This window comes from Hemiscyllium ocellatum, chromosome 21 (genome assembly GCF_020745735.1).
Source record: "Hemiscyllium ocellatum isolate sHemOce1 chromosome 21, sHemOce1.pat.X.cur, whole genome shotgun sequence".
In the NCBI taxonomy this organism is placed as follows: Eukaryota; Metazoa; Chordata; class Chondrichthyes; order Orectolobiformes; family Hemiscylliidae; genus Hemiscyllium; species Hemiscyllium ocellatum.
The window spans coordinates 26,293,714-26,305,958 of record NC_083421.1 but is presented as its reverse complement, the minus strand read 5'-3'; the positions used below and the strand labels follow the sequence as shown (position 1 = coordinate 26,305,958).

General features: G+C 42.9%; 1 protein-coding gene across 2 annotated transcripts in view; it reads right to left on the bottom strand.

Annotated features, from left to right (window-relative positions):
* Positions 1 to 12,245, bottom strand: part of abca2 (ATP-binding cassette, sub-family A (ABC1), member 2) — a 541,802-nt gene that overhangs the window by 33,956 nt on the left and 495,601 nt on the right. For both annotated transcript variants that reach the window (XM_060841298.1, XM_060841299.1), the window contains exons 43-44: positions 9,963 to 10,097; positions 6,137 to 6,240 (exon numbers count right to left, since the gene is read on the bottom strand). In XM_060841298.1, the coding sequence (XP_060697281.1) occupies positions 6,137 to 6,240; positions 9,963 to 10,097 (239 nt within the window). The remainder of the gene's footprint in view (positions 1 to 6,136; positions 6,241 to 9,962; positions 10,098 to 12,245) is intronic.

Genomic DNA, 12,245 nt, shown 5'->3' with positions numbered 1-12,245 from the left:
TGACATTGTTATTTCAAATAGCATTAGTATGTATTGGCGCCCCAGTCAGTGTTGTTTTGATTTGGTTTGTTGGAACAGAATGCGGCTTGGTTGAACTGGAAATAAGGTGAAATAACCATCCAGATGCTACATCCAACATGTCAGAAACACACCTCCCTGCACTTGCTCTGCAAGAGATAATATCTCGAGTCTTTAATTTGTCTTTTTTTTTCTCAAACCAATTTGATTGTCATGTACATACTATCCTTCAGTGTCAGAAAAAAAGGCAGTTCCACCTAGGGTTTTTTTTTGCTACTAGTTTTTATAAAGCAGGCCATGTAGTGAGAGGGATTAACACACTTATTGACTAATGAAACAGTGTACATCATCAGTGAAAATAATGCATTAGATTAGATTAGATTACTTAGATTACTTACAGTGTGGAAACAGGCCCTTCGGCCCAACAAGTCCACACCGACCCACCGAAGCGCAACCCACCCATACCCCTACATATACCCCTTACCTAACACTACGGGCAATTTAGCATGGCCATGCAATGTCATATAATCTTGCTCTCTCTTCAGCCTCATGGCAAGATGAAGCCAAAGGATTAGGTAGCCTTTAAAAACCAGTGGAGATCAACTGAGAGAATCAATGAGGCAGAGAAGATGGAGTTGTAGGATAAGCTGGCTAGCAATATAAAAGAAGATTGCAAGGGTACTTTTTTTGGCAAGAATGAACACTGGGCCACTGGAAAATAAGGCCGTAGGAGTAGTAATGGTGAACAAAGAAATGACAGAAGTAGTTCAGGATATCTGGTTAGCATGGACAATTTGGACCAAAGGGTCTGTTTCCATGCTGTACATCTCTATGACTCTATAACTGAAGAGATTATCGTACTGTATCAGTCAACATGGCAGACGACACCAGTAGCATACCAGAACTTCAAAAGGGTCAGGAGCAGAGATGAGTGGTCATCAAAAAGGAGAATCTGCTGGGGTAGCTGAAATGTCTGAATTTGAATGAAGTACTCGGACCAGATGGACTTCATCCTGGGGTTCTGAAGGAGATATATGAGGAGAATGTAGAGGCTTTGGCGGTGATCAGGGAGGGTCACAGAGACAAGGAAAATGGCTAATGTTACACTCCTGTTTAAGAAGGGAGGGAGACAAAAGATGGGAAATTATAAGGGGTTAGCCTGACCTTGGTCATTGGTGAGATTTTAGAAACAAAACCAGAAATTGCTGGAAAAGTTCAGCAGGTCTGGCAGCGTGTGTGGAGTGAAAGCAGTGTTAACGTTTTTGGGTCTGGTGACCCTTCTTAACAACTGACTGCAGCTAGTAAAATGTTGGTATGTGTGCTAGAGAAAGGGTAGGGGGAGGGAGAAAGGTAGGTGAAGATGGAGCCAAGACAGAAAGAGAAACACAGTTGGCAGAGAAAGGGCTGAGTAAAGGTCAGCATGGGAGTAGCTGATAATGAGCTGTTTGTGGTAGCAGCCCGTGTGATGACAAGGCCTGGTGTGTGGGGGTTGGGTTAAGGATATGGTAGAAGATGCTCAGGCTGTGAAATTATTGAACTCTCTATCGAGTCCGGAAGGTCCTCATTAGCAGCTACTCATTCGCCAGGCTGATCTTTACTCGGCCTTTCTCTGCTCAACTGTTTTTCACTCTCTCTGGACTCCATCTCCACCTATCACTTACCCGTTTCCCCTTTCCCCCACTTCTTCCCTCGCACACATACCAACTGTTTCCTCGCTACCATCAGTTCTGAAGGAGAGTCCGACCCAAAACATTAACTCTGCTTTCTCTCCACAGATGCTGTCTCACCTGCTGAGTTTTTCTAGCACTTTCTGATTTTGATACTGGTTTCTGGCATTCGCAGTTCTTTGTTTTTTTTTAAAATAAGAGTTGAAGGGTGAGATTGCAGAGTACTTGGAAGTGCATAGTGAAACAGAGCTGAGTCAGCACGGTTTTGTCCAGGGGAGACCATGCCTGACAAATCTGTTAGATTTCTTTGAGGAGGTAATGAGTGATTTAGACAAAGGAGAGCCAGTGGACATGATCTATTTGGATTTCCAGAAAATCTTTGACAAGGTGCTGCACAGGAGGCTGTTAAATAAGGTAAGGGCATGGATAGAGGATTGGCTGACTGGCAGGAGGCAGAGAACCCGGATAAAAGATTCTTTGTCAGGAGGCACCAGCCAACTAGTGGAGTTCTGCAGGGGTAAAAACAATGACTGCAGATGCTGGAAACCAGATTCTGGATCAGTGGTGCTGGAAGAGCACAGCAGTTCAGGCAGCATCCAACGAGCAGTGAAATTGACGTTTCGGACAAAAGCCCTTCATCAGGAATAAAGGCAGTGAGCTGGAAGCATGGAGAGGTAAACTAAAGCAGGGTGGGGTGGGGAGAGAGTAGCATAGAGTACAATGGGTGAGTGGGGGAGGAGATGAAGGTGATAGGTCAGGGAGGAGAAGGTGGAGTGGGTAGGTGGAAAAGAAGATAAGCCGGTTGGACAAGTCCGGACAAGTCATGGGGAGAGTGCTGAACTGAAAGTTTGAAACTAGGATGAGGTGGGGGAAGGGGAAATGAGGAAGCTGTTGAAGTCCACATTGATGCCCTGGGGTTGCAGTGTTCCGAGGCGGAAGATGAGGCGTTCTTCCTCCAGGCGTCTGGTGGTGAGGGAGCGGCGGTGAAGGAGGCCCAGGACCTCCATGTCCTCGGCAGAGTGGGAGGGGAAGTTGAAATGTTGGGCCACGGGGCGGTGTGGTTGATTGGTGCGGGTATCTCGGAGATGTTCCCTAAAGCGCTCTGCTAGGAGGCGCCCAGTCGCCTCAATGTAGAGGAGACCGCATCGGGAGCAACGGATACAATAAATGATATTAGTGGATGTGCAGGTAAAACTTTGATGGATGTGGAAGGCTCCTTTAGGGCCTTGGATAGAGGTGAGGGAGAAGGTGTGGGCACAGGTTTTATAGTTCCTGCGGTGGCAGGGGAAAGTGCCAGGATGGGAGGGTGGGTCGTAGGGGGGCGTCGACCTGACCAGTTCGTCACGGAGAGAACGGTCTTTGCGGAAGGCGGAAAGGGATGGGGAGGGAAATATATCCCTGGTGGTGGGGTCTTTTTGGAGGTGGCAGAAATGTCAGCAGATGATTTGGTTTATGCGAAGGTTTGTAGGGTGGAAGGTGAGCACCAGGGGCGTTCTGTCCTTGTTACGGTTGGAGGGGTGTGGTCTGAGGGCGGAGGTGCGTGATGTGGACGAGATGCGTTGGAGGGCATCTTTAACCACGTGGGAAGGGAAATTGAGGTCTCGAAAGAAGGAGACCATCTGGTGTGTTCTATGGTGGAGTTCTGCAGGGGGCAGTGTTAGGACCATAACCACTCACATTATCTATTAACAATCTAAACAAAGGAACTGACGGCAATGTTGCTAATTTTGCTGATGACTCAAACCCAGGTGGAAGGGCAAGTAATGTTGAAGAAGAGTCAAGGCTGCAGAAGGACTTGGACAGGCTCAGAGAATGGGCAAAGACGTAACAGGTGGAATACAATGTGGGAAGGTGTGAGGTTATACACTTTTTTTTCGAAGAATACAGGCAGAGACCATTTTCTAAATAAGTCAAGGCTTCAGAAATCTGAAACATGGAAGTCTTAGTTACAGGTTCTCTTAAGATTACCATGCAGGTTCAGTTGGCAGTCAGGAAGGCAAATGCAATGTTAGCATTCATTTCAAGAGGACTAGAATACAAGAGCAGGGATGTACACCCAAGGCTGGATAAGGTGATGGTTAGACTGCATTAGAGTATGTGTCCCGTATCAAAGGGAGGATATGCTGGCCTTGGAGGGAGTCCAGAGGAGATTCACAAGAATGATCTCGGAATAGAAGAGCTTGTTATATGAGGAGTGGTTGAGCACTCTGGGTCTATACTGGTTAGAGTTTAGCAAGATCTCACTGAAACATACAGAATATTGGGAAGCCTGTATAACAGTGAAAATGGAAAAGATATTTCTTCTAGTAGGCGAAACTAGGACCCAAGAATAGAGACGAGGAGGAATTTCTTGGCCAGAGGGTGGAACTCATTGCCACATACAACAGTGGAGGCCAAGTCATTGACTGTATTTAAGACATGAATAAGATTGGGTCTTGATTATTAAGGGGATCAAGGGCGATGGGAAGAAGACCGGAGAATAGGATTAAGAAAAACACCACCCATGATCGAATGGGCTGAGTGGTTTTGTATTTTCTTTCAACAAATTCCCGTGGCAGCTTCCTAGCTCTTAGTGAATACCATTGTTTTCCTCTTCCCAGAAAGCAGTGTGGGACAAGTAACCCAAGGCACTATTGATACTAAGGAAGGATAACAACATTAAACTCCATCTGGGACATGTGTCACCTAATGTCGCTCGGGTAACTCCTCGCTCATAAAACACATGAGCCTATTGTTACTGAAGCCCTCACAAGATCACTGAATTGGCCATCTTTCACAAAATGCATCAAACAATGAGTGCCCTCCCCTTACGGGAATGTAAAGCAAGCTAATTTTTCCACAGAGCAGACGTACTGACTAGGGGGTTTGTTAAGGGGTAAACAGAACATTCAAATAAGGTTGACCTTTCTGACAATGATTGAAAGTATGTTGAAATACACTAAAAGAATTTGTGAAACAGCACATAGTAATTTCACAGTCAGTGCAAAAACCCGAGAATCAGATGATTCAAATATTTGGAATGGTTTTTTTCAAGAATATCTATGTGATTTGAAGCTCTGTTTCCCATAAAAAGAATACTGAAAATTTTACATTATTACTCACTAAATGCCTTAGAAACAATGCCTTCTTCGGATTTGGGTGTGTCGTTGAAAGGTTTCTGAAGTATGCATCACATTGTGCAGACCAGAATTATCCTGAAATAATCTAATTCTCTGGAAGATGAGTTACAAGTATGCTTCTATTTAAAGGCAATCACAGTCATTTAACAAATGCTTTCTGGCAAATTTGACAGAGTTTCCTTTGGCTGGTGGGCAGGTTTTGGCAAACATTCACCCTTTGCCTCCCAGATACAGTACAAGATTTAAAAAAAAAACATGCATAACAAGCATCTCACCAGTGCTCCCTGAACATCCTTTAAGTATGAATGCTGGAGATCCAGTCCTTTCTGATTTAGAGACTTTGAACTGAGTCTTTTATTAGCTACATGCTGAGGAACACGGCTTTAAGTCATACAACACAGAAACAAGCCCTACACTGACCAACAAACACCAAACTACACTAGCCCCGGTTCCCGGCACATTTTAAGTGTTTGTCGAGATACTTCTTAAGTGTTGAGAGAGTAAGCTTCACACAGATTTTTCTGGTGATAATTCCTAACCTGTAGCCTTTTTGGTTGTTAATTTTAACAGATTATAAAAACAGTAGCGCATCACAAGAAAAAACTCCCAGTGTTTCTTGGTCGCTCGAAGAAGATTCTAGCAGAGACCATCATAAAATCATTGTGGCATAGACAGAGCTATACAAAGTTATGAAGGGCTTTCATAAAGTCAAGAAAGAAGGCAAGGCCCATGTTTAGATGTTGTGCATCATGATCTCAAGTCATCTGAAAATGCTTCATGGCCAGTGAAATATCTGCGCAACATGATCATTCTTGTAACGTAGGTAGCTAGGGTAAGCAATTAGAGACAGATTTAAGGTGAGGGGGAAAAAATGTAGGGTGAAAATAAGCAGGAATTATTTTTCTCTGCAGAGTTTCAATGAAGTAGTATTTATTTCCCAAAAGAGTGATGATGATATTCAGAATCATTTCTGAGAGGTTACAAAGATGAAGATGATAGATCTGGAGGGCTGTGGGGAAACAGCAGGAAATAGATCTACTTGAATAGCTCTTCAACGAGCTGCCTCTTTGATAAATGGCTTCCTCTCATGTTGTCTAATTCATTAGTGTTTGTTCCTTGTTCACTGCCAAAGAACAGTTTAACTCTGTATTAAACAATTGCACTGAGAAAAAGTTTGCACTATTTTATCTGCAATGTACCTACCAACACTGCAGTAAGTCAACACTTAAGCAGCTTGAAAGATGTCTTTGTATGTGGATACTGATATCTTGATCTTTTTTTCTGGAAAGGAAATATATAGTGGCATCTTTGAATCCATGCCAAAAGACCCACCTGTGTGACGTCAGCACTACTGAACGCCCAGTCTTGATGATGTCAAGAATTAGGTTCCACAGAAATCTCCGTGCCTTGGGATCCATTCCTGTCGTTGGTTCATCCTGAAATATAAAAAAAGCACAGTCATTTACAGAGTGTAGCGTTTATACTCACAAAATGCCTGTGAATGTGGAGAACAAGATATTGTTTGTCCAGGGGTACTTGGAAAACACTGCATGACAGTCATTTACCAAACCTCAAACATACAGGCCTGACAATGGCATGGTAAATATGCTTGGCAGAGGATAGTGTCACTTCCTCCTCCTTTGACAGTCACACCCTCTTACCTGTCATTTAATATCCTAATTTTCTATGGACTATGGATTATCCATGGACTATAAATATTTCTCAGGGGTTTCTTCACAGTTTTCTATCATTAGACTCTATATGATATATTTTCTTAACTTCCATTTGAAATGATCATATTCTCTCTCCTCTTAATAATTGCTGCCTCCATATAAACCCCTGGGCCACAGTCACAGCCTTTTGACCTTTCTACTTCATATCTTCGAGTCACGCCAATCATATCAGTCACAGATGAGACCATTTCTTATCACTTCTTTGTTTTGCTCTCAAAGGACACCTCACTGCCCCCTCCAAACCCGATAACTGTGTCCATACCTGGAAAGAAACTATACCCAACTCACTTACAAATTGCATTTCCAAAATCCCAGCATTCTAGCTTTTGGACCTCCGTTCACCAGAACGTTCTTCAGCCATGGATGTTTTCAAACATACCCTTACTTCCATTTTCAATACCTAGTCGTGATCAAAATCATTACTCTCTTTTACTCTGCCATTTCCCTGGTTCAGGCTCATGTCTACTTACTGAAGTCGACTACTTGCAGATTTCAGTAGTTATATTAGACATTTGGTTTAGCCAGTCACCATCATATCGGACTGGCCACTGGATTATCCTGGAATGCAAGGATCACTACAGGCTCCTTGTAACTAATGTAACTTTTCTTTAACCCTTCCTCCGTCTCTACCATCTCACCTTTTTTTTTCACAAACGTTGAGGACTTGTTTGTCACTTAAATCAAGACGATTGGATCTGCTTCCACCACTGCACCCTTCCCCCTGCTTTCTCTGACCTATCAGAAAAAAAACCTCCTCCATATTTACCTCCTACTCTATTCCTGAACGCTCATATTTTTCAAGTTTCTCTTGCATCTGCCTTCATGCCCTCTTGATCTTACTGATGAGGCCCAGCTCCCTTGATCCTATTTCCATTGAACTGTTGCCCTCCCAACTTCCCTCGCTGTCTACTGTGTAAGCTCATGGTGTTAACTGATTTTCTCTCCTTGCAGTCTCATCCCCAACCTCATTTTCCTCCTTTAAAATCTAACTCTTTGACCTAGCTTTTGCATGTTGCTCAGAAAGATGAAGGAAACCAAGCTTACTACAGAGTTAAATGACATAGCACGATCTTACTGAGTCCAATAATAATGATTTCTTAAGAAGCTTGTCACCATCCAGGGTAATGCAGCCTGTTTGACTGGCATCATATCCACAGATAACCACATCCTTTACCATCAAGGTTCCGTAGCAGAAGTATGTACCATTCAAGGTGCACTGCAGAAATTTAACCAATGCTACTTAGGTAGCATCTTAGATAAACCCACAACCACTGTGATCTAGAAGGACAGGGGCAGCAGATACATGGGAATACCACCCTCTGCAAGTTCCCCTCCAAGCCACTGACTATCCTGACTTAGAAATATAATCGCTGTTCCTTCAGTGTCAGATTCAGATCAGATTCCCCACAGTATGGAAACAGGCCTTTTGGCCCAACAAGTCCACACCAACCCTCCAAAGAGCAACCCAACCCAGACCCACTCCCCCATATTTACTCCTGACTAATGCACCTAATGCTACAGGCAATTTAGCACGGCCAATTCACCTAACCTGCACATCTGTGGGACTGTGAGATGAAACCAGAGCACCCGCAGGAAACCCACGCAGACTCCACACAGACAGCTGCCCGAGGTGGGAATTGAACTCAGGGTCCCTGGCACTGTGAGGCAGCAGTGCTAACCACTGAGCCACCATATCGTTGGGGCAAAAACGAACTCTCTCCCGGTCAGCATCGTGAGTGTACCCTCCATCACATGAATTGGAGTGGTTCAAGAAGGCAGCTCAACACAATGGCCCAACCAGCAATACTCACATCCTTAGAGCAAACCAAAAAAGACAAATCTCACATAGACTATTACAGAGGTAAATGAGAACCCATTATATACTGAAGGGGTTAACATTTGAGTAGATTGTTTTAAATATGGCAAGGAATCCATATTTATTTATGCACTGCTTGTGGAGAATTATTGGGCACGGAGAAATAGTCAGTAAGCACAACTAGTCCGTTCTGGTGCGATTCCAAATGGACCGGACCAAGCGTGATCAGGTTACCTGGGGACAATCACAAATGCTGCATCACTCAGTGCGTCCCGAAGTTGTAGCGCAGCATGTTGCTACTGAATCTGCACTAAGATTCTCCAATTGCTATTTCCATTTTCTTATATCTTTCACTTTGTGTGTGCCTTTAAAATGTATTTTCTGCTTCTTAATGAAGAATAGTATCGATTCTCAGTGCTCCCCACCACCGTGATATCTGGCGTGGCATTTCCAACCCATTCTCAGGGAAGTTCTACTAAATTTGAGACAGTGCATCAATTTCAATGGAAAACGTACAGCAATTTGAGAGTGCAGCCTTTCAAAGGTGATGCTTTGATCTATATCAATTTGCTTGTCTTTTTTGCTCTGGGAAACTTCCTTTCCCAACCTCTGTAAAGTCTATGTCAACTCCCAAGTGACGATTGTATTGAGTACTGAAAACTCAACAAAGTAAGTTGAACACTTTTTCTGGAAGCTGTTTGAGATTGTCAAATCTTCGTAATTAGCTAGAATGTTCAGTCAAACAAAGACTATTCCAAGAATTAGAGCTGCTTTACCATAGACCATGCAAGTATAAATGCCACATAAAAATTCAAATGCTATGTCTCTTTAAAAATAATAAGTATACTGAAGTGTATTTAAATATCCATGGATAGGGTCACTGTAGAAACTTAACTGGCAACATTCTTTTCAAGAAGTTTTAGCTCAGGGCAAAGTAAATTAATGCCATTAGTAGAAAGGGCTGTTTAACAATCTTCTTAATGACACTGCAACTTGTGCTTATGTCTAAGACACTGCACAATTTCTATCTTCGGCCATGAGGGAACCATAATATTGTTTTAGATTAGATTAGATTCCCTACAGTGTGGAAACAGGTCCTTCGGCCCAACCAGTCCACACCGACCCCCCAAAGAGTAACCCACCCAGACCCATTTCCCTCTAACTAATGCACTTAACACTATGGACAATTTAGCATGGCCATTCCCTGACCTGCACATCTTTGTGACTGTGGGAGGAAACCGGAGCACCCAGAGGAAACCCACGCAGACAAGGGGGGGGAAAGTACAAACTCCACACAGACAGTCACCCAAGGCTGGAATCGAACCTGGGACCCTGGTGCTGTGAGACTACACCATGAGCTACCATGCCCCCCCCTCTTCCATTAAGACAGTGGTGAAGATATGCTTTTTGAATCAAGGCAGACAAACTAAGACTTTTTTCTTGTATTCGACACTTGGAATCCACAATGAGTGCACATTCGCATGGCCAGGTGGACTCCGAAACTGCTCAGGTAACAGCGCTTAGAACATCCTGACCTTGATGGAACAACTCTGGAACTTGAAGGCGACCCACTGATCTGCTGCATTCCGAGCCTATTTGTGACCCTTACCAGAAAAATTAAAGAAGGATAGCCGATCAAAGCAATGGCGGTCGAGAGCTTCCTTTTGTTGCCACCACTGTATGTCCCTGCAGGCTTGTCTGCGTATTTTGTGAGTTCCAGTTTATCGAGGGCCCAGTTTATAACCTAGAGGAATGGAATCAAGAAGTGAAGAAGCTTGTGTAAGCTTGAAGCAGAAAAATAAATTCCTGTCGGCAGGTTTTTAAAACCAGTGAGAGTGGCAAGAATTTTCAAGTCAACTAACTTGTTAATAAACACTTCTCAAGAAATAATAACAATAATAAATAGCACAATACATCCTTTCTAATATTTTTATTCCATTTTCTGTAAGCACCATCTTAGCCCTCTCAATCACTCTTCAATTCCAGTCAGTTATGTGCGCTGAGGGAATATGCCCAACCAAACTCTTCTTTCAGAGAAACACTATGGCCAGCTGTTAGAGGGCATATTTACAACAGCACTTCTGTGACCAGTGGTGTTGGTTCCACTGCTTTTTGTCATTTATATAAATGATTTGGATGTGAACATAGGAGGTATGGTTAGTAAATTTTCAGATGACACCAAAATTGGAGGTGTAGTGGCCAGCAAAGAAGATTACCTCAGAATACAACAGGATCTTGATCAGATGGGCCAATGGGTCAAGGAGCAGCAGATGGAGTTTAAGTTAGATAAATATGAGATGCTACAATTTGGCAAGGCAAATCAGAGCAGAACTTATACATTTACTGGTAAGGAACTAGGGAGTGTTGCTGAACAAAGATGTCTTGGGTACAGGTTCATTGTTCCCTGAAAGTGGAGTTGAGGGTAGACAGGGTCATGAAGAATGCATTTGGCTTTGCTTGCTTTTATTGGTCAGTGCATTGAGTATAAGAGTTGGGAGGTCATGTTGCGACTCTACAGGACGTTGGTTAGGCCACTTTTGGAATACTGCATTCAGTTCTGGTTGCCGTTCTATTGGAAAAATGTCGTAAAACTTTACAATGATGGTTGGAAGGTTTGAGCTTAGGGAGAGGCTGATTAGGCTAGGGCTAATTTCCCTGGAACATCAGAGGTCAAGGGGTGACCTTATAGAGGTTTATTAAACCATGAGGGGCACGGATAGGGAAAATAGACAAGGTATTTTTTCAGAGAATAGGGGAGTCCAACATGAGAGGGCATAGGTTTAAGGTGACTGGGGAAAGATTTAAAAGGGACATTTTCATGCAGAGGGTGGTGCCTGTATGAAATGAGCTGGCAGAGGAAGTGATGGAGGTTGGTACAATTACAACATTTAAAAGGCATCTGCATGGGTACATGAATAGGAAGTGTTTACAAGGATATGGGCCAAATGCTGGCAAATAGGACTAGACGAATATAGGATATCTGGTCGGCACAGACAAGTTGGATCAAAGAGTCTGTTTCTGCGCTGTCTGACATTATGACTCTACAAAAGTTCCTGTTGAGACTTTAAGAAATTCTTAGCTTCCAGCCTGGTACCAAGGAGCAAACAGTCAATATTTCACTGATGTATTCTGGTAATATTGTGGCTGGAACATAAAGTGGCTTCATATAACCCCATTATTTGTACTGTATATTTATGGAACTACTGAGGCAAGTTCACTTCATTTTATGCTCCAGGCATTCAATGGACAATTTTATTGTTACTAAAGAATACATAACTGCTGTTGTTTCATTCCAAGTATTCACAGGAAGATATTCTCTTGTGGTTTTGAGAAAAGAGACCTATAAACCACTTCACTCTCTATTTTAGATGACACTGGAAATTTTCTTCCTTCAGTTAAAGATTATCATGCGCACCCTCCCAATGGACTACTTTCCATTGACATAACAAGTTAAATGGATCAACTTTTGCATAATGAAAAACTCTTGGATGAGGAGTAAATGTTTCACCCTGTAAATGGTTACTTTCTGTAATTTCATGCAATAAATATCGCTTAACAATAAAAGCTGCTCTGTGGTCTCACTGACACAGGTTTACACCAAAATTCTCATTATGCTTTCTGCTGGTTTCCCTCAAATCTCCACAGGATTGCACCAATAAACAAGCCAAAAAACTTCATTAATAAGTTGTAGCTATCCATAGAAACTGCATATTTTACTGTGTGAATGTAAGTTTCTTTGTGATATAGCGATAACGCCTGATATGAAACTCAGTCATAAACAGATCGGATATGACCATTAATGGAAGATCAAGGAGATGAATGAGGAGGAGGTAGAGGAGAAGATGTTCAGCACCTTCATCTGCTTGGTCATCCACAGAACCTCTACAGTGTG